General features: G+C 39.2%; 5 protein-coding genes across 9 annotated transcripts; 2 read left to right on the top strand and 3 right to left on the bottom strand.

Moving 5' to 3' along the window:
* Positions 1-889: 889 nt before the first annotated feature.
* On the top strand, positions 890-5,874 carry Tsp5D (Tetraspanin 5D). 3 transcript variants are annotated; one of them, XM_065477731.1, is made up of 7 exons: positions 890-1,058; positions 4,066-4,128; positions 4,202-4,393; positions 4,826-5,005; positions 5,055-5,166; positions 5,223-5,347; positions 5,404-5,874. In XM_065477731.1, the coding sequence occupies exons 1-7, from the start codon at positions 918-920 to the stop codon at positions 5,485-5,487; spliced, it is 897 nt and encodes a 298-aa protein (XP_065333803.1). In that variant the 5' UTR covers positions 890-917; the 3' UTR covers positions 5,488-5,874. The 3 variants fall into 3 exon arrangements, with proteins under 3 accessions (XP_065333803.1, XP_065333804.1, XP_065333806.1); XM_065477732.1 differs by lacking the exon at positions 890-1,058 and adding an exon at positions 1,065-1,213; XM_065477734.1 differs by lacking the exon at positions 890-1,058 and adding an exon at positions 1,101-1,140.
* A 143-nt stretch (positions 5,875-6,017) lies between these two features.
* botv (exostosin like glycosyltransferase 3) lies at positions 6,018-10,110 on the bottom strand. The gene is made up of 12 exons (XM_065477730.1): positions 9,554-10,110; positions 9,327-9,478; positions 8,715-9,267; positions 8,208-8,662; positions 7,873-8,088; positions 7,607-7,817; positions 7,289-7,545; positions 7,032-7,159; positions 6,852-6,976; positions 6,650-6,798; positions 6,495-6,599; positions 6,018-6,399 (listed from the first exon to the last, which is right to left on the bottom strand). The coding sequence occupies exons 1-12, from the start codon at positions 9,777-9,779 to the stop codon at positions 6,295-6,297; spliced, it is 2,682 nt and encodes an 893-aa protein (XP_065333802.1). The 5' UTR covers positions 9,780-10,110; the 3' UTR covers positions 6,018-6,294.
* Positions 10,111-10,496: 386 nt separating this feature from the next.
* Positions 10,497-14,672, bottom strand: LOC135937083 (cAMP-dependent protein kinase inhibitor beta-like). Its single transcript, XM_065480166.1, has 4 exons — positions 14,453-14,672; positions 13,790-13,851; positions 13,115-13,327; positions 10,497-11,849 (listed from the first exon to the last, which is right to left on the bottom strand). The coding sequence occupies exons 2-4, from the start codon at positions 13,845-13,847 to the stop codon at positions 11,755-11,757; spliced, it is 366 nt and encodes a 121-aa protein (XP_065336238.1). The 5' UTR covers positions 13,848-13,851; positions 14,453-14,672; the 3' UTR covers positions 10,497-11,754.
* Positions 14,673-14,877: 205 nt separating this feature from the next.
* TMS1 (serine incorporator TMS1) lies at positions 14,878-18,195 on the top strand. 3 transcript variants are annotated; one of them, XM_065480163.1, is made up of 10 exons: positions 14,878-14,999; positions 15,903-15,955; positions 16,014-16,178; positions 16,239-16,423; positions 16,476-16,770; positions 16,826-17,051; positions 17,111-17,272; positions 17,481-17,507; positions 17,570-17,711; positions 17,767-18,195. In XM_065480163.1, the coding sequence occupies exons 2-10, from the start codon at positions 15,920-15,922 to the stop codon at positions 17,903-17,905; spliced, it is 1,377 nt and encodes a 458-aa protein (XP_065336235.1). In that variant the 5' UTR covers positions 14,878-14,999; positions 15,903-15,919; the 3' UTR covers positions 17,906-18,195. The 3 variants fall into 3 exon arrangements, with proteins under 3 accessions (XP_065336235.1, XP_065336234.1, XP_065336236.1); XM_065480162.1 differs by lacking the exon at positions 14,878-14,999 and adding an exon at positions 15,105-15,259; XM_065480164.1 differs by lacking the exons at positions 14,878-14,999; positions 17,481-17,507 and adding an exon at positions 15,105-15,259.
* Positions 18,102-22,076, bottom strand: LOC135937079 (coiled-coil domain-containing protein 39-like). Its single transcript, XM_065480156.1, has 13 exons — positions 21,936-22,076; positions 21,302-21,421; positions 20,960-21,244; positions 20,705-20,905; positions 20,430-20,642; positions 19,938-20,369; positions 19,709-19,879; positions 19,245-19,639; positions 19,024-19,189; positions 18,760-18,969; positions 18,506-18,703; positions 18,268-18,454; positions 18,102-18,211 (listed from the first exon to the last, which is right to left on the bottom strand). The coding sequence occupies exons 1-13, from the start codon at positions 22,038-22,040 to the stop codon at positions 18,204-18,206; spliced, it is 2,691 nt and encodes an 896-aa protein (XP_065336228.1). The 5' UTR covers positions 22,041-22,076; the 3' UTR covers positions 18,102-18,203.
* Between the last annotated feature and the right edge of the window lie 143 nt (positions 22,077-22,219).

Below are 22,219 nucleotides of genomic sequence, written 5' to 3'. Positions count from 1 at the left end.
GATAAACAAGACGGGAAGCTATTGTTATAAAGAGCTCAAATAATTCCAGATTGTAATCATTTTCTTAATAATTATTATTTTGTAGAAATTGCAGCATTTTTAACTGCTACACAGATATCCAAATATACTAAGAAAATTCCACGCGACAAAATATTTAAAAGAAAAGCTGAACAGAAAATTTGTAAAAATCATTTTTACCGTTGATTAAAATACTATCTAAAAGTGATAAAAAAAGCTTACAAATTCACCTAGTTGCGCCGAATAAATTTGTAAGAGAATAGGCTCAACATTTTTCTTACTATTAATCAAGCAGCATATTGTCTTCTTTCTGGAAATCATGATTTATCTTTCCATAATTCGCGCACCATTGGATAGATTGCGATGAAAGGGATCGAATTCAAGCGAAAAAATAATTGAAAAATTCAAAACTTCGGGAAATTTGGCAAAAGCTGATATTTAACTATTCTTCAGTCCTCTTGAGTTAATTTTATTGCACATTTTAAAGATGAGCCGATGCTAAATTTCACAAACAATAAACTCAATGATCTAATTGGTATAGTCAACAATGCAAAATATCCTAAAATTGTAAAGCTCTACTTTAATATATAAGGACCAAATTTAATGCGTTCTCAAGGAACGATTGACAATTTTTTCATGTGTTTAGCCCTCATCCAAACAACACACATCTCTAACAGACATTTAAGCTCCTGCTCTGGGGCGAATTACATCACCACGAATGTTTACACAGCCGACGCGTCAAGGCAAATCATGGGAAAATATTCATTTGCGTGGACTTTGCTACTCTCCGTGACGCTGCTTCAGTTGCTGCCACTCAGACACTGATAAGATTTATTCAATAACACGATCAAAAGGCCGAGGAGCGAGAGTAACCCATCAGTCATTTTCCGCGCAAGAGGATGCCGATCCGGGATAAATTTGTACCGGGCAGCAGCACGTACCATTTCAATAATTACGATGCACTCGAGTTTGACGAAATGAATAGTCGTCCAGCCTACGAGGCGGCGCACCGGCGAGCGTCGGAGGAGAGGAGCCACAAGGTAGGGATCATGACACACTGAAACACAAACGCGCCTCAGTCAGTTGTATCGTCTGTCTGGCGACGGCTGGTGCTCTCTGAAGGTAGGAAGGCCCCGCTGGACCGAACTGGCGGCCACCTGTTCTTACCTTCGGCCTGTATCGCCACCGGTTTGAGGTACGGACAAAAAAGGACATTCGTTTTGCGGCCAGTCTCTTTACCCGTGCCAGACCATGGCTCCCTGTTCCTCCGTCTTTTTTGCACATTTCAAACCGGATTTTTCGATTTAAGAATCAAGATTTTCTCAGAATGGAGTAACTTGTTTTTGTACTGTGAGAAGCATTATTTACGTTCTAGTTCAATTCTTTGCTCTCTCGACAAGCATGGTTTTTATAGTTATCGTTTTGAAAAGTTAGTGGTAAATTTTCATGCGAATTGAACCAGTTTTTTAGTGTTGCAAGTTTTTATACAATATTTATTAGGTTTAAAAATAAAATTGGAAGAGCAAGGACTATAGCCACAGTTGAACAGGCAAAGTAAATAATACATGGCTTCATCTCAAAGACCTGAGGATTGAATTTCAATTCATAATATTTTCGAATCAGGACTTTTTTAAGTAGAGTTTTCTATCTTTTAACCACGTCCATCTCAATATGACGCTTATTTTGCGAATGTCGCGTCTTGCGCAAAAGAAAGCTGAAGAGCGTGCTTTTTGGCGTGCTGAGAGCAATAATAACCACAGTAATTGCACTGTCTCGATTCGCACGTGGGGAAACCAAGCCGCTGAGTCGAATGCAGCCGCACAGCGTTCGCTCCTTGCTTGAAACGCACGATCAGGTCGTGTGTGAAAAAGAATAATTCGCCGTGTACGTACGAGCAGATAAGATAATCGGGTCAACATCGCGAGGAGAGCTTAGAAGAGCGGAGAAATGCTTAATAAAAGCAGCGCCGTGCATATGCCCGTTAGTTCCTCCATCTCTCCGTATCCAGGTCAAAAAGGTGCCCGCGCACGCTGCCCTGGCGTCGCTTTCGTGATAGCTGAATCGTGGGTGGCTTTACCTCGCTGCGCATATTGGGCTTTTCAAGTGAGACGCTTAATTTATGCGTCCGCCCTTCTCGTTCCGAGGATTTTATTTCGTTTTAAGGAAGGGGTCTTAATCTGAGAAGATGAAGACTTTTATGAGAGTAATCTCACCTCAACTGATACTCCGTCTGTCGGTGTTGTAGTCGAGCAATAAAATTCTATAAAGCAAACACGTCGGTGCCACAAGGAAAGAATATAGTATATTGTCTGACAGCAAATTACAAACAAAAATTCTGCTTTTAGTATTGTTTAATCTTATTATCATTTTTAAGTTCCTAAATGATAGCTAACTCTTCCAAAAATGTTAACTGTCACAGCGGTGAAGCCAACGTTTAAAGTTTCAGAAATTACTTGGAATGGTTTGAATTTTTGATGCCATATTAGGACATAATGGAATGTCCAAATGTAAAATAATTGGATACCGACAATTTCCAGTGAAATAATTAATAAGCAATTTTCTTAATTTGATTGTTTTCATAGGTCGCTAAAAATTTGTAACGTACAAAATAATATATGCAGTCCAGCAATACTCAAATGGAATTAACGGTGTCATCGTGCGTACAGTAATATTAAGTGTTTAACTCTCTCATTCTCATTTTCTTGAAAGCTCGAATAATGAAATAATTTCGCACAGTCTTCTTTCCCACTTTTGTTTTACTCTGTTTCATCGCTCGTGACGGGTGTTTTTAAAACTTCCTCCACGCGCTTAACGCTTGACTCACCCACGAATCGCCACAGCAAACATTTTTTATTGCTGGGCACAACAATTTTCACACAACGCATCTTTGTGTTCAAACACATTTTATTCGGCCTTAAAAAAAGCGCGCGTCCGAACAGGATTTATAATGTTTATTAGTTGAAGACATTCATTTATATTTGTGGCTAAAAATGAATCTCCGACTGTAGATAGAGCAGACCACTAGTCATTGAAGTTTACGACTTTCTTTTGCTTTTAGCATGCCGTTGTAAGTCGAGATGGATGTATATTTAGCCTTGTTTTGAAGAGGCTCAAATCACCATCTCCGCCTCAATGAACATATTTTTGCTGCACTTTCATTGAGTTTAGTTTGATTCATAAAAATAAAATAAAAAATGCACCTTTCACTCTCCGAATGTGCACAATAACGCGCTTTCATGCCTTTATCAAACGGACCAAAAATAAAAATATACAACCTAAAATTTCAAAACTGCATCTGTGCATTGAAAAAGCCACAATAAAATTAATTTAACCAATTTCCCGGCTTTCTCTTACAAAATAAAATTAATAAAGCTTGGGAACAGCTCGTGGGAAATGCTAATTCAAGCAGTTCGGTTCATCACATGCACTAGCCGACTGTGCGAGATATGCGAGCTGTGAGCATGCAGAAATAGAGCGGCAGGACGCACTCATTGAGAGCCAACCAGGAAGGATACATAGCCAGCCCAAGTCAATCTGTGCGTTATGTATTATCATTCGAGAGGGGATCTCGCGCCGTGGCTACGTTAGATAAACCGACGCGAAATATGATTCAAGAGAGGTTCATCAAACTGTGTTCTGAACCTCTGCAAAGGTCACCCGGGCAATAAAATTTTCATCAGCTACATATCACTCGAGAGCGAAATTTGATATAACGAGCTGTGTGTACATTGAAAGCTGTTTGATCCGACACCCCGATTTACACAGCTTGGCAGAATGATTGCCTCAAGAGTGCGATTACGTTGACAGAGCCAAGCTTGCAACTTGGAAAGCTAGACCAATATATATTAAGTAAATTTCCAGTTAACTTTATGTTGAGCAGGTGTCGACATATGTTTTTTTTAGCAAAAATTGAAGTTTCTCCAAGTATTGCAGTTTCTCAAGCCCACTCCAACTCTCTTCGTGTACAATTCCACTCGTATCGCACTCTACCACACATTGAAATATAAAAAACTACGCACCTGCAGTTCATCCATTCTCTTGTTACAGATGGGCCGAAGCGGATACACGTGTGTGAGGCACACCTTTTGCTCTATTAATGTCATCCTATGGGTAAGAGAGTTAAATTAAATCAACAAAAAGAGCGTTGAACCCAGTTCTAATGAACACATACCTGTTTTGACAGCTGTCTGGGTGCGGCCTTCTGGGAGCGGGGCTCTGGCTTCGGCTAGCATACGAAGGGTACACAGCCCTCCTACCCCAGCAGAGCGTTTTAAGCGCAGACAACCTCCTAACCGGCATCGGGGTGGCTATGTTTGTTGTTGCCTTCTTCGGATGCTGCGGGGCCTGGTTCCAGAGCAGGTGCATGCTTGTCATGGTAAGTTCATCCTGCAACAGAGACTTTTGGAAATCATTAAGTTTAATTTATTACTTTTATTTCATAATGTGTTCAATAAATGTCTATATTTTAAAAATCAAGTAAAAAAGTTTTGGACAATTTTGAAATTTTTAACTCAATATTGCACAATAACGGCATCAATTCTTGAGAGTTTCGGAAGATGAAATATAAATATAAAATTTCAACTGTAAAAATGTCTCATTAAATGATAAATTAGTCCTTAGGAGTAATAAGAAAAACCGATTTCTCAACAATATCGGGGTTTAACTAAAATGAGCTTGAGCGGAAATGCAATGGATATGAATATAGCTGATTGTATGCGACCGATGCTCTCTGAATTCAAATTAATGATTTACAAGCTGTTGATGTATTGTGTTAAAAACTCAATAGTTGACGCACCTTTGTAATCAGTATTTCAGTCTCGTGGTGTTCCTCTTCGTGCTTGAATTCCTGTTGGCAGCTGCTGGGTTCTTGCTGCGCGTCCCACTTGGCTCGTACTTGGTGGACGAACTGCGGCTTGGCATCTATCAGAACTATGCTCTGAACCCACCCTCCAGCTTGGCAATACTTTGGGATCACACTCAATACAATGTGAGCCATTTCTATGACATCGCACGTTAAATTCTTACTCTTTTGTCAGTTTGGTTGCTGCGGAATCACCAATCATGAGGATTGGTATGACACAAACGCTTGGCCAGGTCAAAACTACGTGCCTAATTCTTGTTGCCTCCCCAAATTTTCGAATATGACAGGTATATATGGTGAAATAATCGGAAGACACCCTGATATTTTTACGGTGATTTTGCAGATTGCGGGAAGTCTGAAGATCCAGACATGTGGTATTCTAAAGGATGTGCCGAACAAGTTCAAATGTTCTTTGTTCAGAGATTACACGTGGTTGGAGTTATAGGATTGATTGTAGCTTTCATACAGGTGAGGCAATATTAAATTTTATATACTGAATGATGTTTAAAACGAGCGGTTGGCAGCTATTTGGCTTGATATCCTCAATGCTGCTGTTCTGCACGGATCGTCATCGAAGGAATTCGTACAAGTCGTATGAACAAGCTTAAGTGCTGATCAGCAAACACCACTCATCGCATTTCACGATCACCTAAACCGCGAGTGCAACATCAGTTGAATGAAAAAAATCGTGTTTTTATCAAACAATGTTGTGCCAACACTCATTTTTAACAACTATACTACTGTATTTATGCAAAACGTATCTTGACATAATTGCTCGCTCGACCTTATTCAGCAAGTGCCAACGGTGCGAAAATTCATATCAATCCTAAATATTTTCATAGTGGCTTCCATGGCTCAGAGGTGATATTGATTAGCACACATAGGAATGTGGCTCTGAAAAGCTCACTCGTCTTCATTTGTGCTGGACCCGTAATCTCAAATGTTTTGTGACTGCATGTTGATGTCTACTATGGCTAATAAAAATTTTAATTCCATCTTGGTATTTAGTAGAAAGTAAACCCCTCACTTATTTTAAATCATATGCTATTTAATATTTCCACATTAATCATACATATTTAAATGCTTTCGATAGTCATGAAATGTTTATACAGTACTGTATGTTACAGCTTAAAAATCAAGTCAACCGTTATTCTGAACTTAAGTTCCGCATAAAAATGTGATCATGATGCCATAAATTAGCTTTTGGTGAAAAAATATATTCAAAATCGGTAACAATAAACTACTACTGCGTTAAATCACATGGTGGCCTGCACGTAAATTGCACTAAGTAAACTATATTTAATTGTATTAGTTAATCAACACCTACCGCTGAGATCACCTGGTATCAAGTATTCATATCAGCACTGAGAAAAGTGCTGCAGTTTGGCACAAATTAGGTGTCCGCAAGTAGTGTACTAAATGAACTTAAAGCACTTTTGCTTGTCGTGAGGAATTCTTGTCTTGAACAGAATTGAATCCGCTCGGTATTGAGTGTTGAGTAGTGGCATATATCCATAAACCTTTAGAAAAATACATCAGAAAATCAGTACCATCTGATGATAGCTAACGCTCATTAAATGAAAAAAAAGGTAGTCATGATTCAAATTGCACTTACCTCACTGAAAAAGTTGATGCATTTGTGGCGTTCTAAGAAATGCGTGTTGTCCTCTGATAAAGACACAGGACAGCCAGGGCACCTGAAAGTCCACCGAGAGGTGACCTAAAGGAATAGCTTTGTATCATTGATTACTTTCTAATCTGAAAAATCACCTTCACAGGAGGTTTCCTTGTTATGTGCGATACCAAAAAGTTCATAGCTATATCTTCGCAATTCATGTATTCGTCCACTTTTTCTCGAATAGCTTGAGGCATCCAGTAGCTATATAGATATGCATAATACTTGTGGAAAAATGCAGCGCCTGGATATGAATTCGCATTAGATCATGTTCCGGGTTTTTAATTAACTTCAAACCTGTAAGAACCATTGACAGTTCACAGGAATAATTGGAATTATAATTCCAAGAGTTATGCTCCAAATCCCAAGCGTGATAGCGGCCAGGAAATCCTACTAATCGATCGCGTTGCTCCCTCCAAACACTGTAACAGTGACATATCTGTAAGTGAGAATTGAACATATCCAAAAAGTGCTAACCGAAAACCAAATAAAATTTCATCAGGACGCAAATGTGCATCATCGTCAACTGACAAAATAGCTTCAGTCTCTATCGCGTCATACGGCAGGAACCTGTTGTTCAGACTGTTTCTTCCAGCTTTAATTATCTGTGGAGGTTTCAAAATTAAAACAGAAAAAAATCAAATAACCATCCTCAATTTTCAACTTAAGTTTGAAAAATAACCTGTGTGTATGCCTTTCATTTTCTTAAAAATTTCAAATGTTGTTAATTTTACCTCAACAGGCACTCCAATATCTGGCCATCTCAGGTCTTCTGCTGGTGGCTTTGGCGAATTCCATAGCACGACAACTTTGTTCAAATAAGGTAAACCAACAAGTCTGGCAATGGAGGCGAGGAGCACTTGTTCTCTTTCATAAGTCAGCATCACAACAGTATACTGCTCCCTTGCCATATTCCCTCCAAGCGCTTCTGAAAATTCCCTACCAGAGCCTCCAGCACCATGGCCAATTGGCCGAAATCCAAGTCCAGAACCTGCAGTTTTCAGTTGGATTATTAATATACTAAGTGCAGTTTTAACTAAATGGCTGAGTACCCAAAAATTTGGCCTCTGATGGCAGCAGTGGATCAAACGGTAGCTGCGGATACAAGTGGAATGGGTCTCCCCAGTCGTTCCACATTTCAAAACCTTGCGTCAAAAACAAAGAGTAGTTTCTTCGGTACTGAGGAGACGGGTATGGCGGTTCAATGGGTCCAAGACTTTCTTCAGCCTCAGTCTCGGGGACAACATTGTCAATTTTCAACGGCTGGAAGAAGCAAATGAGGGTAACTCACGCACAAATAAACCTTTGGGGAAAATACCACAAAAGTAGAGTTGAAGACGGATGGAGAAAGTTCCTGTTCAGCAGGTAAGGGTGGAATGAGAAGTCTATCACGAATGGCTGCTACCACTGTGTCTGTGAGGGCTTGGACAGAGCCCATGTAACGCTCCCACAACAGTCGACCCTGACGCCTCATCGTCAGCAGATCATTATCAGGTATGGCACGGAGAATGAGATGTAATTCAGTGACACGAGCCTGGAACAGTCAGGATTAAAATAGTAAATGAGTCTAGCAGCTAATTAACGAGGTTAGTGCTTGTTGAACTGTAGAAAAAAAGCACAAATTTTAATCAAAGAATCATCACAGTAGTTCACCTTTGGAAGATGCAGAACTGCTTTCCTCCACACAAGAGTTTCAGCAAACGGGAGCTGCAGATAATCTCCTAACAAAACGGGTACAGCTCCCGCTTTGAGGCTTTCCACTAGGCGGGACAAAATTAACGGAGTTGATGCAATGCTAACATTAGTCGGAGCCAATATCAATGCATAGGTTGACGATTTCAAAATTGTTGCTCTGCTGGATTCAGTTCCACAAGGCAACCATTCACTTTCCAGAGGCTGAACTGTGAACGACGCAGGCAGTTGCTCAGGACAAGTAAAGTCCAATATAAATTTGTCAGTGGTTTTAGAGGTCAGTAGAGTTCGGAGGTGAGCGACAACAAACTTGTCAAGTTCTTCTCGAGGAGCTCCGGTTGAAAGCTGGCCTTGGAAAGATAGCAGCAGACGTCGTCTTGCAGGAACCATTTGAGAGTATTCTTGCCAAATGTCACCTGTATGGCGACAACATTAATTTGAAAATTATTCCCTCAAATAAAAGCTTACCTCCTGGGGGTCCCATAGCGGGAGGAATGATCAAATCAAAATGGGCCCTGAAGACTTTATCAACTGCGCTGCTCTGAGCGATCATAGCCCTGCCAACATTCACGTGGGGCAGTGGGGGTCCTCCGTAGGGACCACGGGTGACATGCAACAGCAGATGGTTTCGCCCGTCACCTTTCCAATACGTGAGCTTAGGAAGCATACTCTCGAGGTACTCCTTGGACACGTTTCCTACTAATACAATGAACAAACAGGCGCGTGTTGGATCAGAAGTGGTGTGTGGGTTGTAGCCAAAAGTTTGTGCGAGATGAGTCCGAAGAAACGAGTCCGTCTCGAAATGCTCAAAAATTTCAGGATCATACAGGTAAATGGGGAACCCCGAGGTCAGCGCACAAAGAGAGTAGTCGAAACATAGGTTCATCCGGCAGGCAGACGATTCCTGTTTTGAAAGGTCAGGTAGAATTTCCCTGAGGGCTGACGCTGGAGGAAAGAGACGTTTGGGCATTGCTACTTCTGGGCTGTTCCTCTCAATTGCTTCTTGCTGAGCTACTTGAGCCTGGAAAATTCAGTTATATTTTTAATTGTAAAGCGCACCTTTTAATTATTTTTTATTACTTGTTCAATTGACATTTTGAGTCGTTCTAATTCTGTTTGTTGTTTTGCCAATTCAAGCTTTAAGTCCTCAATATTTTGATGGTAACGTCCAACATCAACTTGCAAAGAATTGCGTTTTGATTCAAGCTCTCGCAGCTCTAGGCTCACAGAACCTGCAATAAATTACGCAAATATTCAATTGTAAAAATTTGTATGGTACGCAATTTAACCACCATTATTACACATACCTTTGATTTGAAGTAACTCCTCAATCCTGAACTTGAGATCTGAAGCCTTCAAGCTGTTCAGGTCTTCCAAGACCTCAAGTTTTATTCTTGACCTATGTATACCGCTGCTTTCGAATTTGGGAAGATTGAAGTAAATTGCCAGAGTCAAAGCACCAATAATGGCCAGAATGACGATTATAGCCCGGCTCACGCGGATTCGAGCAAACCAAGAACCCGCACTGTTCATGATTGTGTTGGTGTTTTATGGAATTTCTGCAAAATATATGTACTCCAAATTGTCTTCTTTTAACGTCCAGGTAAAGCCAAATTTGCATCAATCATGGGCTGATTAGTGTTCATTGCGTTCAATTGCCGACCAGGATTTACTTCAATTGAAAATTATTGAATAATTTGATACATTATGTATGTATGTATCCAAATAAATTGTAGCCATGGAGCATCAGAGTTCCTCTCTTCGTGCCATCCAGTAAATTGCGTACGCAGTTACAAACACGATCAGTTATAAACACACACACACTTTTGCAGCAGCTCTGTTTACATACAATTTTCTTTGTCTCGTCTCTTCATGAGCAGCTGTGGCTAGGCTGGGCTAGGCACAAATGTCAGGCGCGTCTGCAGCAAGACGTGCAAAAGATGCCACGCCTTTTTCTCCCAACCTCCCTCGGATCAAATCAATTTTTTTCCGATACTAATATTTTCAAATCCGACACGGAAGCATTCAATTTGGGTAGTATGAATTAAGCTAATTGTTTTGGCTATCAAGGAAATTTACGCGATAGATTTTAGCAAGCAATGTCAACATTTTTATTTTTCCTTATTTTTTCACACCAAGTTTAACTTTTAGTTCCAATTTTATTGCACAAGAAATTTATTTTTAAGCCAGTGCTGGAGTTGAAATTCGAACCAATACATATTTATTTATGACAAGAAATTGGAAAAACAATTTATTATGCGACTCCTTTATTCGAAAGACAATTAAACATTAAATACACAAACTTATGGTTTACAATAATTTTTACCAGTGACTGAAACATTGTTCTGCATAATTTTATTTGTCTGCTCGCATATACAATAATGCATTTTATATTGGAAAGCGCCCTCCCATGATTGAGAGTGCAGTAGAATAAATCCAATGTGATGATAGGAGACTATAGTTTTGTGAACTAGAGTACAGTCCACGTAATATAAATGCAGCATTATTTAATAGAAAGCAACCTGGATGCAAAGTTTAATTTTACAATACATGCTACATGCCTGATTTCTGTTGCTAACTAGGATCGTGACATACTTTATAAGAATATATATAATTATTCAGTGTCAGCAATTTCTCCACCTCATGAGGCTACACGAAAAGGGTTTGAGAGCACTACTGGTCAATTTTTAGAGATGAAGCAAACACTAAAATATCACATGTAAATGGTCACATATTATAATTATTGAATTCCATAAAATACCACAACATACAATCAGTTTCAGCATTTTGTCTCGTAATTTGTCATGCTAAACACCCAGTGTCATTCTTTGTGTAGGGGCACATCAACTTTTATTTTCTCCAAAAGTTAAGTGTTAAAAAAGGAAAATAGCTTTGTTTTAAATAATAGTCTACCTTCAAGCTAATATTATGGCAATGTCATGATTTCAATGAGTCAAGGGGTTAACCAGTTTGAAGAATTTTGGAAGCAACATAAATATCCATGAAACAATGTTAAATTTTCCACCGCTTCTTGCATGTAAGTTCAGGTTGTTTTGAGCTCATTTTAATGCACTAGCTTTACCATTTAAACAGCAAAAGACCTGTTTCTGTAGATTCAACTTAATACTTCGTCTGTTAATGTGACTGTTTATTTCACAAATACGTTACGATCTGCTAGTTGCATTACGGGATTATTTAGATGCTATATTGACATACCAACACTGTCTCCTGGAAAACAGGTTAATATTGAACGCCACCCAGTACTCAATTTTTAATGAGATCTCATCTTGACTTTATACACAGCCATGAAATGTCTCTCTTGGGCCTATGGGGTCACAAAGATCGTTGCAATCATTACCGTAATAGGCCTTTCACTCGATTTCAACTAGTTCACTGGTTTCAAGCTGCCTCGCAAGTCAAATTCTGTCAGTTCTTGCCAAAAGGCGGTGGCTTAGCAATACTAGAGTCCGCATAGGAACTTCACGGCAGCTGCACATTTGAAATGGGCTCAACTTTTTTCTGGGGAATCCGTGCTATTTGAAGTGTTTGATTGGCTCTGTGAGGTTTGGCCTTCACTGCTAGTGCTTGGCTGTCCTTCTTTGTCTGAAACAAGTTCAAGGGAAACGTTACATGGTAATTTGAGATCAAAACAAAAAATCAACATAAACTGTAAGAAACGTCCAATCATGCACTGAAACATGAAAATTTTTACAGAAGTCTAGGCTTCGGCTTTGACCTCTTGGTTGTGTTTTATAATTATTTTGCTGACTCATTGAACAAGGATTTACTTGCAAGTTATTTCATAAACATATATATATATAAATAATTTGACCGTCAATACTTCCAACTGACATAACTGTTAAGATTAGAGATGTTGAGAGTGTCTCGGAGAGCCAAAATCATAAGTCTGAAAGTGGTTTTTTGCAGAAGTCTGAAGTTTCTTTGGGTTTCCGAAATCAGAAGTCGGGAATTTGCTATTGCAAAAGGCCAGACTGTCAAAAGACCGAGAAACACTGCCTTGTGGCAATAACGACAAATAATTGTTCACAGAAACATTTTGCAATTAGTCAAGGTTCCCCTTTCCGCATTAAAAAATTGGAGATTATTATTTATTAAATGGCTACTAAGTGAAAATTTTTTATAACTTCTAAAGCGCTTTGCCACTTAAGTGTGGACCTCGCTTTTGGCATTCTTCAAAAGAAGACGCTAGTCAATAGACACAGAAGAGTCAAGACTTAGCTTCATGACAAAGTGATCAAAGAATCAACTGCCTAATTGGAAGTGGAGATTCGACAATGCATTATTTTTTCCTGTTACAGAGAGCATGCAGTTTACTCCACAATGTACTGGCCAGCCAACAGACATGATATTAAACCGTCACGTCTGATGATAAAAAGGCCACGGACACAGCATAGTTTGCCTTAAAAATGTACTCTAATGATATTTATGAAATATGTCATCATGAATCTTGTAAAAAAGGGAATACAATTAACCTCGTCGGTTTTAGGTTTTGTGCAAAATTATAAACAAAAAAATCGTATCTGCAAAGTTAGACCATTTTAACCATTTGGCCTTATGAATTTGAGAAATAATTATTCAAATAAGTGTTTCCAATATTTACTAGGAGTGGGAGACTAATTCTTAGATAAAACTAACAATTGAACATTCCGAACTCTTGTCAGAAACAAGTTCCCAAAATAAATAGAGTAATAAATTAAACATCATCCATTGCATTTGATAAATATAAGTCCGACTACTTCAACGAGCACGATATCTAGTTTGTTACAAGATTAGTAAACATAACATATAAATAATGATAAAAACGAACATTTTCCATGTTCGTGTAATGAAGTAACTGTTTTATTTACCTGTGGAGCAAGTAAGAGCTTGCAACTTCTCAGGTAGATCAGCAGTGCTGGCCTTAGCATTTTCATTCAAAATGTCAGGCATTGCATTTCGCCGGCCAGTTCGGCCGGTGGTTAAAAAGTCGTGGATGGCATTGTCCGCAGTCATGGGACTGGCAGCTCCACTCCTATCGCCGCCAGTGTTAGCGTTTGCGGAGAGCATCCTCAGGCGTTGCACTACATTTTAGAAGCAAATTTGAGACTCACTCTACTCATTTTAAACTGAAAATGCACAAGCTAACTGGAAAAATAAAAATAATGGCATGCAGCATGCAAATCAAGTCATTCGTATGACCTTGGCTATAACTGAAACTAAAAGTCTAAAGACACAGATCGTGAGGCTTCCTGACTCACATTGTGAAGATTCTCAGGACTGAGACGAACTCCTTTCGGGCAGCTCCGTGCAACTAAACGTCATGCCACCATATTAGTTGGGCACACACCATGGCAGTTAATATTTTCGGATTAAAAATTAATCATTATCGATCGGATTTGAAAATAACACCACGTACGCCAGAGCTGTTGTACATGGCATAATTGGCTTATTCGAAAAATCCTATTGCAAACTCATGACCTCAAATCTCGCACGAAATATCATTAAAAAAATCAAGGCAATAGAACAATATTTTATGTATGTACCTAGTAAGCGTCTACTCCGTCTGAGCTGCCCAGATTTAATGACTTTACCCTTCTTCATTTCCCTGAAAAAAATTATTAATAGGATAAATATAATACGTACCACTAAATCAAATTTAGGGTTGGGGCGTAGGGGGAAATAAAGTGCAAATTAAAAGATTTCTAGAGAAATATAGTATTGTATGCAACACACTACGAGTTTTGTACACCTGTTAGCGTGAATCACTATGAATATAATTCATATATCTACATAAATCGATAAAAAATATTGTGTTAACTCAGTAGGGAAAACTTTGGTTGCGTGAGTGTGATGAGTTTATGTTTGTGATAATAATGATGGAGCATCACAATACACATCGTGCTTGTGGCCACTTAAACACGATCTTACGCATTCTAAAAATAGAATAATCTTTTCCGCTCCCTCGCAACTCCCCACGTAGCAACCGCTTTTCAAGCTTCCAACATTTTTGCTCAACAAATCTTTTAGCCACAAAATGATTTTTTTTTCAATAAGGCCAACTGAGGCGTTTTATAGCAAACCTGATAGTCAAACACAGGCTTCATATTAATTGCACACAGATAAGGTTGATTCGGGGGTTTTGTTGACATGTTGTGTTTGCATTGATTACACCGAAATAAATTTGACCGAAGATAAAGATGACTCACCGAAAGTTAAATCTTCAATGAAATTGCAGTGGCTGGATGAATTATAGTTGCATGGAAAATAAATAATGTTCAAATTTTTTGGTTCGAAGTTCGAACCCGTGAAAATTAAGGTAACTTAATAGTGCGACGGAGTGCGATTTTTCCTGGGTGTTGTTCTATTTTTGGCAGGAGCCTTGAAAACTTCCAGCTCTAAGTTCCAATATCTGCCACAAGCTGGAGGCGCCAAAAGGCCCTGGCTGTGAGAGTTAGAAAACATAACAAAATTGTTAAGATTCAGTTACATATATGTTAATAACTTTTTTTAACAACATTATCATTTAATAAAAATTATTTATATACATATTTGTCTAAAATAAAAACATGTTTGTAACTAAATGTGGCTCTTTGTGATTAAATATCAAATAATGAAAGACTTATTGTATTATGTTGGCACTTCTTTAGAAGCAGCTGAGGGGCAAAGGGAAAGGAAAAAAGAAACAAGACAAAATCAAATCAGAACCAAACACAGAGGATTGAGGGCACGACGGTAGTCATTGTGACATTGTTGGTGAGTATAATCATTGTTGGATATTTTTTACTTCTTTCATTCGCTAACAAACAAACAAGAGGTTAACCTAATGGCTCCTAGTGACGCCTCGCTTTGCAAACAGCTGTAAATCTTTATTATTATTTTCCTCATCCAGGACGTCATCCAGTCTGTGATTCTGCGTTTCTAACTTGGCGTCAGCACGAGATCATAAAAATATTGCAAAAATTTCGATAATCACAAACCACGAAACTAATAACTAGAGCTTCAGATAACCAAGCGTAAGTTAAACGAGCATAATTAGACACAATAATTATCATACATACATACCAATAGGATTTAAGTTAGGCGCAGAACCGAGATTTGCGCAGGATTCGCGATTTGCGTAATGATTTTTGTTAACGACGAGCTAGGACTCCTATTTTATACTTAAATATGATACTAGGAAAATAATTTAAACATATATACAACTAAGATTTGTAGAGACTAATATGATTAGGTTACATAATATATTTTCATGTCTGATACATATTATTATATGTACCCTGCATAGATATCTACAATACTCACCTGCCGTTTAGATACTTTTTCGAGGTCTCTGTAGCCGTATTACATTGTTTGTGATAGCATGTTTTCAGAGTATTTCAAACGGCCTAACGTCACAATGGAAAACTTACAAATAATACATATTGTACAATAATTTATACATTTTGTTAATAATATGATTCCAACATCCAAACATATAATTAAATTACGCACATAGCGCCGTACAGATGGCCCTTGTCACAAAAGAAGCCATATAATAACAAGTACATACATATCTGATGCTATCGTAATTACCAAAGAAACTAAAATTTACTGTTTGCGACGTTTGCGTCACGTCACAGCTGAACTTATTATAAGCAAGCCTCTTATTTGTTTCAGTTTGCTGAGGCTTCGATATGGGAGCTGTATTAGCACTTTGTACAGCCGGGCAGGTACTTTATAACTATATGATGATTTCTTGGAAACATTTTAAAACAACTTTACTTGCAGTTGGCCTGCTGCTGCGGAAGTGCAGCATGCAGTTTGTGCTGTTCGGCATGTCCATCTTGCAAATCGTCTACTTCTACCCGTATCATGTACGGTGTTATCCTGATTTTGGGCACCATAGTTGCCTGCATAACTCTGTCGCCAGGCCTCCAGGAAACATTAGCAAATGTATGATGATGATTGATGAGAAAATCGGCGTTCGGAAGTTTATTTATTGTGATTTCACAGGTGCCATTCTGCTCCAACTCAACTCGAATTTTGCCGAAAGAGATTACGATTGATTGCTCTGCTGCCGTTGGATACTTGGCCGTATATAGAATTTGCTTTGCTATGTGTTGCTTCTTTGCCCTTATGGCTGTCATTATGATCGGCGTTAAATCTGGAAAGGACCCTAGAGCTGGCATACAAAATGGGTATGTTGCATAGCCTATGGCTTACATCCTTTGCTTACTAATTTTCTTTCAGTTTTTGGGGAATAAAAATTCTGATCATCATTGCTGCTGCTGTTGGAGCATTCTTCATCCCAGAAGGATCTTTTGCCCCAACTTGGATGTGGTTCGGAATGATTGGAGGCTTCTTGTTCATCCTGGTCCAATTAGTGCTCCTGGTCGACTTTGCCCACAGCTGGGCTGAAGATTGGGTTGCTCGCTACGAGGAAACCGAGTCCAGAGCATGGTACTGCGGTCTCTTCACTGCCACCATCCTCTGCTATGCTCTGGCCGTCACTGGATTCACCCTCCTGTTTGTGTTCTTCACTCATGTGAGTTTTGAAAATGTTCCAAAAAGTTGTCAGTATAACCTTTATTAAAAATTAGGCTGATGGTTGCGGATTGAATAAGTTCTTCCTCTCATTCAACCTGATCCTCTGCTTTGCTGTCAGCGTGGTTTCCATCTTGCCTGCTGTTCAGGAGCGCCAGCCGCGATCAGGCCTGCTTCAGGCCTCTGTTGTCACTCTCTATGTCACATACTTGACCTGGTCCGCCCTGAGCAACCAGCCTGATAGGTCCTGCAACCCTCGTCTTGGAGAAATTTTGGCCCCTGGTGAGTAGCTCTTTCGCCGTCTTAAAACTCTTTAACTTGAATTATTGTTCGCTCCACAGGCCAAAACAACAAAACCAGTGGAACAAACTTTGACGCTGAATCGATCGTTGGACTACTGATTTGGATGGGAGCTGTACTGTACTCCAGCATTCGCACTGCCTCCAACCACTCCAAACTAGCAATGTCAGAACACGTTTTGGTCAAGGACAATGGAGCTTCAGGTATAGAACGCGTCATGAATGAGCATGTCTCTTGCTTTAAATGCACTTTCCAAAACTGTATCACTCTCTGCTGAATTTTAACTCAGTTGCAAGTTTCCTTTTCGATATTTTCATCATGTCAAATAGCATTTCACTCTTCTTTTTGCTGTGTATTGTGTGCCTCTCTGATTTCAATCTACCTTTTCACATGCTCCTCTGGGTTCATCAGATTCTGGACATGAGCCCATTGTTGGAGGTATGTCAAGTAGCTTGAAAGACCACAAGATTGCAAATTTTATTTTGTTTCTTTGCCAACAGATGATGGTGAAGACACAGAATCTGGTGGTCACCGTGTGTGGAACAACGAGGAGGATGGTGTTGCCTACAACTGGTCATTCTTCCACTCCATCTTTGTCCTGGCCACTCTCTATGTCATGATGACCCTGACGAATTGGTTCTCGTAAGTGTCCAATATTCCATAATTGCTTGGCTTGATTAAGTTTTTTCCACATTAGTCCCAACTCTTCCCTGGAAACTTTGAATTCAAACATCGCCTCAGTATGGGTGAAGATGATCTCCAGTTGGCTCTGCATTGCGCTGTACTCATGGACGCTGGTGGCCCCCATTGCACTGCCCGATCGAGACTTTGACTAATTTAGTTGTGTTGGGAGGACTGATAGAGGTAAAGATACGTTTAAGGGGCGGCGCCACTAGAAGGTTAATTTCTGCTTAACTTTTTCATTTTGTTTAAGTAATCAAGTAAATTAATATTCATCCTTCTTCAACTCGTAGCATGAAAATTCTCTGTGCATGCTTTAAGTGGAAAGTTCATAACTAAAATTGAGTAATCTACTAGTTCATGTGTATCATAATATATTGTGCAAGACAGATGTCGATTGACAAATTCTTTGAATGTAATAAAGTAAAATAGTAGTCCGTGTAAAGCACTGTGTTATTCACCTGAAAATATAATAAGTTTCAGTTTAAATTTTAAAGTAATCTTCATAGAGATTTACTTGGTCCTGTGATGCTCAGTTGTGATAGGGTTTTTGAGGTCCTAGCTTTAAACTGAGGGGCATCAGTCGGAAGATCCTTCTCTTGCAAATATTTTGCCACCAGTGGTTTTGCTTGAGGACCCAACTCCCAAAGTTGTTTTAAAGCTGCGCTTGAGACACGTTTCATCTCCCTCACCTCTAGGTCTCTCTGAAATTCAGAGTTGATAAAATTTTACATATTTTTTTAATTTCTAATAACCTCTTCAAACGTTGGTCCTGAGTGACCAGCTCGCAATTCTCGTTTCAAACGCCTGGCCTGTGCAAATGCTCGTTTGAGCTTCACATCTTGCTCAGCTATCTCCCTTTCAAGTTCATCCACCATGTGCTTTCTCTCTGCACTCTCTGTGATAAGTTGTTGGTATCTCTCTTCGGTCTCAGCAAGCTGATCTCTCAAATTCTTTAATTTCATAGTAAGCAATCACCTTAGTTCACCTAAATATCCTCCCTAACTACCTGGCATTTTGTGTACACCTTTGCCTCTGTCTCTTTCTTTTGCCTTAACTCTGCTTTAAGATTGACTTGTCTTTCTTCTTCAGACTTAATTTTTCCCGCTAAATCTGGATCGATTTCAACGTCCTCTGCTTGCTGTGCTCCAGGTAATGCAAGACTACTTCGAAATCTGTCATTTGCTGACTTCACAAGAGTCAGCGTATTTTCCATGGCCTGCCAACCCACTCACATTCAGTAGAATTTTTCAGAAGTGAATTAAAAACCCACCTGAATTTCCTTCTCTGCAGTTCTTATTTGCAAATCGAGAGTGTTTCCTCTGTTCACTAATTCTCCTTTCTCTTGAGCAACCCTTATTTGCTGCTTGGTAATGCACTCTGTTGCATCCAAATTTTCAGCACTGCTCCCTTCCATCGATTTTATAGTCATGTCAAACCTGGAACAAACTCTAGTATCAGAATCATTCATCTATATGATTTGTTCCTCCGTACACTCCTTGTAACTGTTGGATCCTCAGCTTTCTTCTCTTAATAGCCTGTTTCAATTCTGTATTTCCATTTTCGGCGGCTGTCACTTCTGCAGCCAAGGCAGAAATTTCTGATGCGAGTTCAGCACTCTGCAGCTTTCCCACTCGGTCAGCCTGCAGAGCTGTGTTCTTTAGACTCAGAACTTCTGCCTTAAGCTTGGACAACTCATCATTCCGTTTTGTCACTTTTGCCTTCATCAGGGATAGCTTCACTTGGCAACTTTCTACTTCTGTTCGGTTGGCTGTCATTTTTGCATCTCCTCCGTCAACTTCAGCCCAATAGGCCTTTTCTGCAGCCTGTAGAGCCTCAAGCTGCTGCTTTGCTGCAACTAACGATTGAACAACCTGTCGCTCTCCTGTCTGTATAAAGAATAGAGTTGCATTTAGGATTAAATATGAATTTGTTGCCCCCTTGCTTGTATTAAATACCTCACAATTCCTCAAGTCTCGTTCAAGTTCAGTAAGTGCAGCTTTCTTCTGACTATAGGCCTCTTTGAGTAAACTCTCCTTTTCTGACAACCTTGCTGTATTTTCAGCATCTACAGCCTTTTCATTTGCTATTTTTTGTAATCGTAGATCCGCTCTTTGAATTTCCACATCCTGATTTTTTGTTTCAATTATACCCAATCACAAACTCAGCTCAATCCATTTAACTTACTATATTCAGAAGCATGTCTCTGTGTTTCTCCAACAATTTATCGACTTCATTCTTTTGCTGATGGACGTGTCTCAGTGTCACTTCTTCTGCATTCGCGACTGCAAGGCAATTTCCGGTTTCCTGCTTCACCTTTAAGGTTTCTTGCTTTGCCTGTGTTGTTTCACTTTCAATGCGGTGTATGTCGTTCTTCATTTTCGAGACCGCCCTCATCTTTTCTTGCAACATTCCCTCCAAGCGTTGGTTGCGTTTCTCTGAGTTACCAGTAAGGCTTCCTAGATTTTCCAGCCTCAGCTTTCTCTGCAAACAGCCCTCTCTTGTAACGTCTCTTTGACTTTCGAGCTCATTGATTCGCTTTGTTGTATCTTGACTCCTTTTTCTCAACTCCGCCAAATCACTTCCACACCCAGCCAGGTAGCGTTGCAGGCTGTCAACCTAAATTTAAAAAATATGGCATTCATTTTTTACCTCGCATATATAGTAAAATGTTTTTACTTCTTCACCGAGTGCCGCACTGGTGGTTTTATTTTCTCTCAGATTTTCTCTCAGTTTCATTGCGTCGTGTTCCAACAGGCGGGTATGTGCCATTATCTCGCAATTCCGCCTCTGCTCATTTTCCTCCAATTCTTTCGTAGCTCTCATTTCGGCCTGTTTATTTTCCACGATGTGTGAGAGTGCATCTATTTCTTGCTTCAGGCCTCTACATATCTATAAGCTCCTCGCTTTTAATATAATTCAACAAAATACTACTCATAAAAGTGAAAAAATACCTCTTCCTTTTCCCTAACATTATTTGCTGTCACTTTCCATCGATCAGCAAGCTCACTTTTTGCTGCTAAGATGACTTTGTATTTATTCGCAGACGTTTCAAGTTGTTGTTCTAGGGCAAGAACTGAACTGTTCGTCTCATGCAGCTTTTTTGTCGCTGCAGTCACTTGTTCTTGAAGCCGCAGTCGCTGCAGTTCCAGCTCCTGCAATTTTGGAGGACAATTATTACAGGACACTAGCACAATTTATTTTCAGACCTTCAATTTCGCTTCGTCCTGTTTGTAAAAATCTTCCAGCGTGCCTGTTGTGAGATTTGCGAGTGCTTCCTGTTTTTGCCAATGCTCTTGCACAGCCTCGAGGTCTTTATTTGGGTGCAGTGCAGTGTTAATCTGATTTTCAATCTTTTTACATCGCTCTTCGATGTTCTTTCGTTCCTGCTTTTCCATAGAAATGGCATTTTTTAATCTGCTCTGCTCGCCCTGGAGCACTCTGATCCGAGCATCCTCTTTCTCTATCTGTTTCTGCTGGACGCTGAGCATCGTCTTAAAATGTAACGCTACCTATAATAGCTATAACTCGCATAGATTTAAAAAATCAACCTCATTCTGCGTATATTCAGTCTCAAGCTCTTGAGTATGCGATTTTAGCGAGCCCATCAGGTCGTCAAGTTCTGCTACACTGGTCATCAACGACGCTTTTTCGCGCAACATTGCTGCAACCTGCGAAAGGAATTATGATTCCTAGCAAAACAACTTCGTCGTGTTCTTGAATTATCTCAAATTAATTTTCAATTGTGTTGCCCATTTTATACTCCTTTAATTCGTTATTGCAAAAAAGACTAGAAGAGTCAGAAAATAAATTCAATATATCATAATCAAAACACGGGCCTTTCTTTTGATGGTTTAAGTTTAATTTTAATAAATACAAGACGCGTGATTTATGAATAATAGATATTAGCATCATTAGATTTTACCACTCAACTGATTCGTCAGTTGTTCCAATTTTGTTCCTATTGATATTCTTTGAAATGGAGTAAAATATTTAAAAAGTAACTCAAATTCAACTTTTTCATCAGGCATATGTGAGTTTTATTTTTGGTTTGAGTGCTTTTTTATGTTTGCGTTAAGATATTTTTCAGATCGTTGAGGAAAATAAGCTTTCTTTGTTTTATGACTTCTAAAAGCAGGAATTCGTTTAGAAGAAAGAAAGAGCTAGATTATGAAATCAATTCACCTCGGCTTCAAGACGTCTATTTTCATCGCTCAGAGCTGGAATATTGAACCCATCCGTCCAGCCGACTTGGCGTAGAATATCGCTGAAATCGCTTGGTTGAACCATTTTCCTCTATTCAAATACAACTTTTTGAAATGAAGTTCGAAAAAGAATTATGATATTACATTCAATAAAAAACAATCAGATCCAATAATTCGTGTGTTGCTTACAAACATGAATTTTATGTAAAAGGTTGTCATAGCAACAATATCCAGGTCTAGTGCTAAAATTAGGCTATAGCTTAT

Source organism: Cloeon dipterum, chromosome 2 (assembly GCF_949628265.1).
Source record: "Cloeon dipterum chromosome 2, ieCloDipt1.1, whole genome shotgun sequence".
Classification (NCBI taxonomy): Eukaryota; Metazoa; Arthropoda; class Insecta; order Ephemeroptera; family Baetidae; genus Cloeon; species Cloeon dipterum.
Note: the sequence above shows the minus strand (reverse complement) of the source record. Positions and strands in the feature narration are given on the sequence as shown.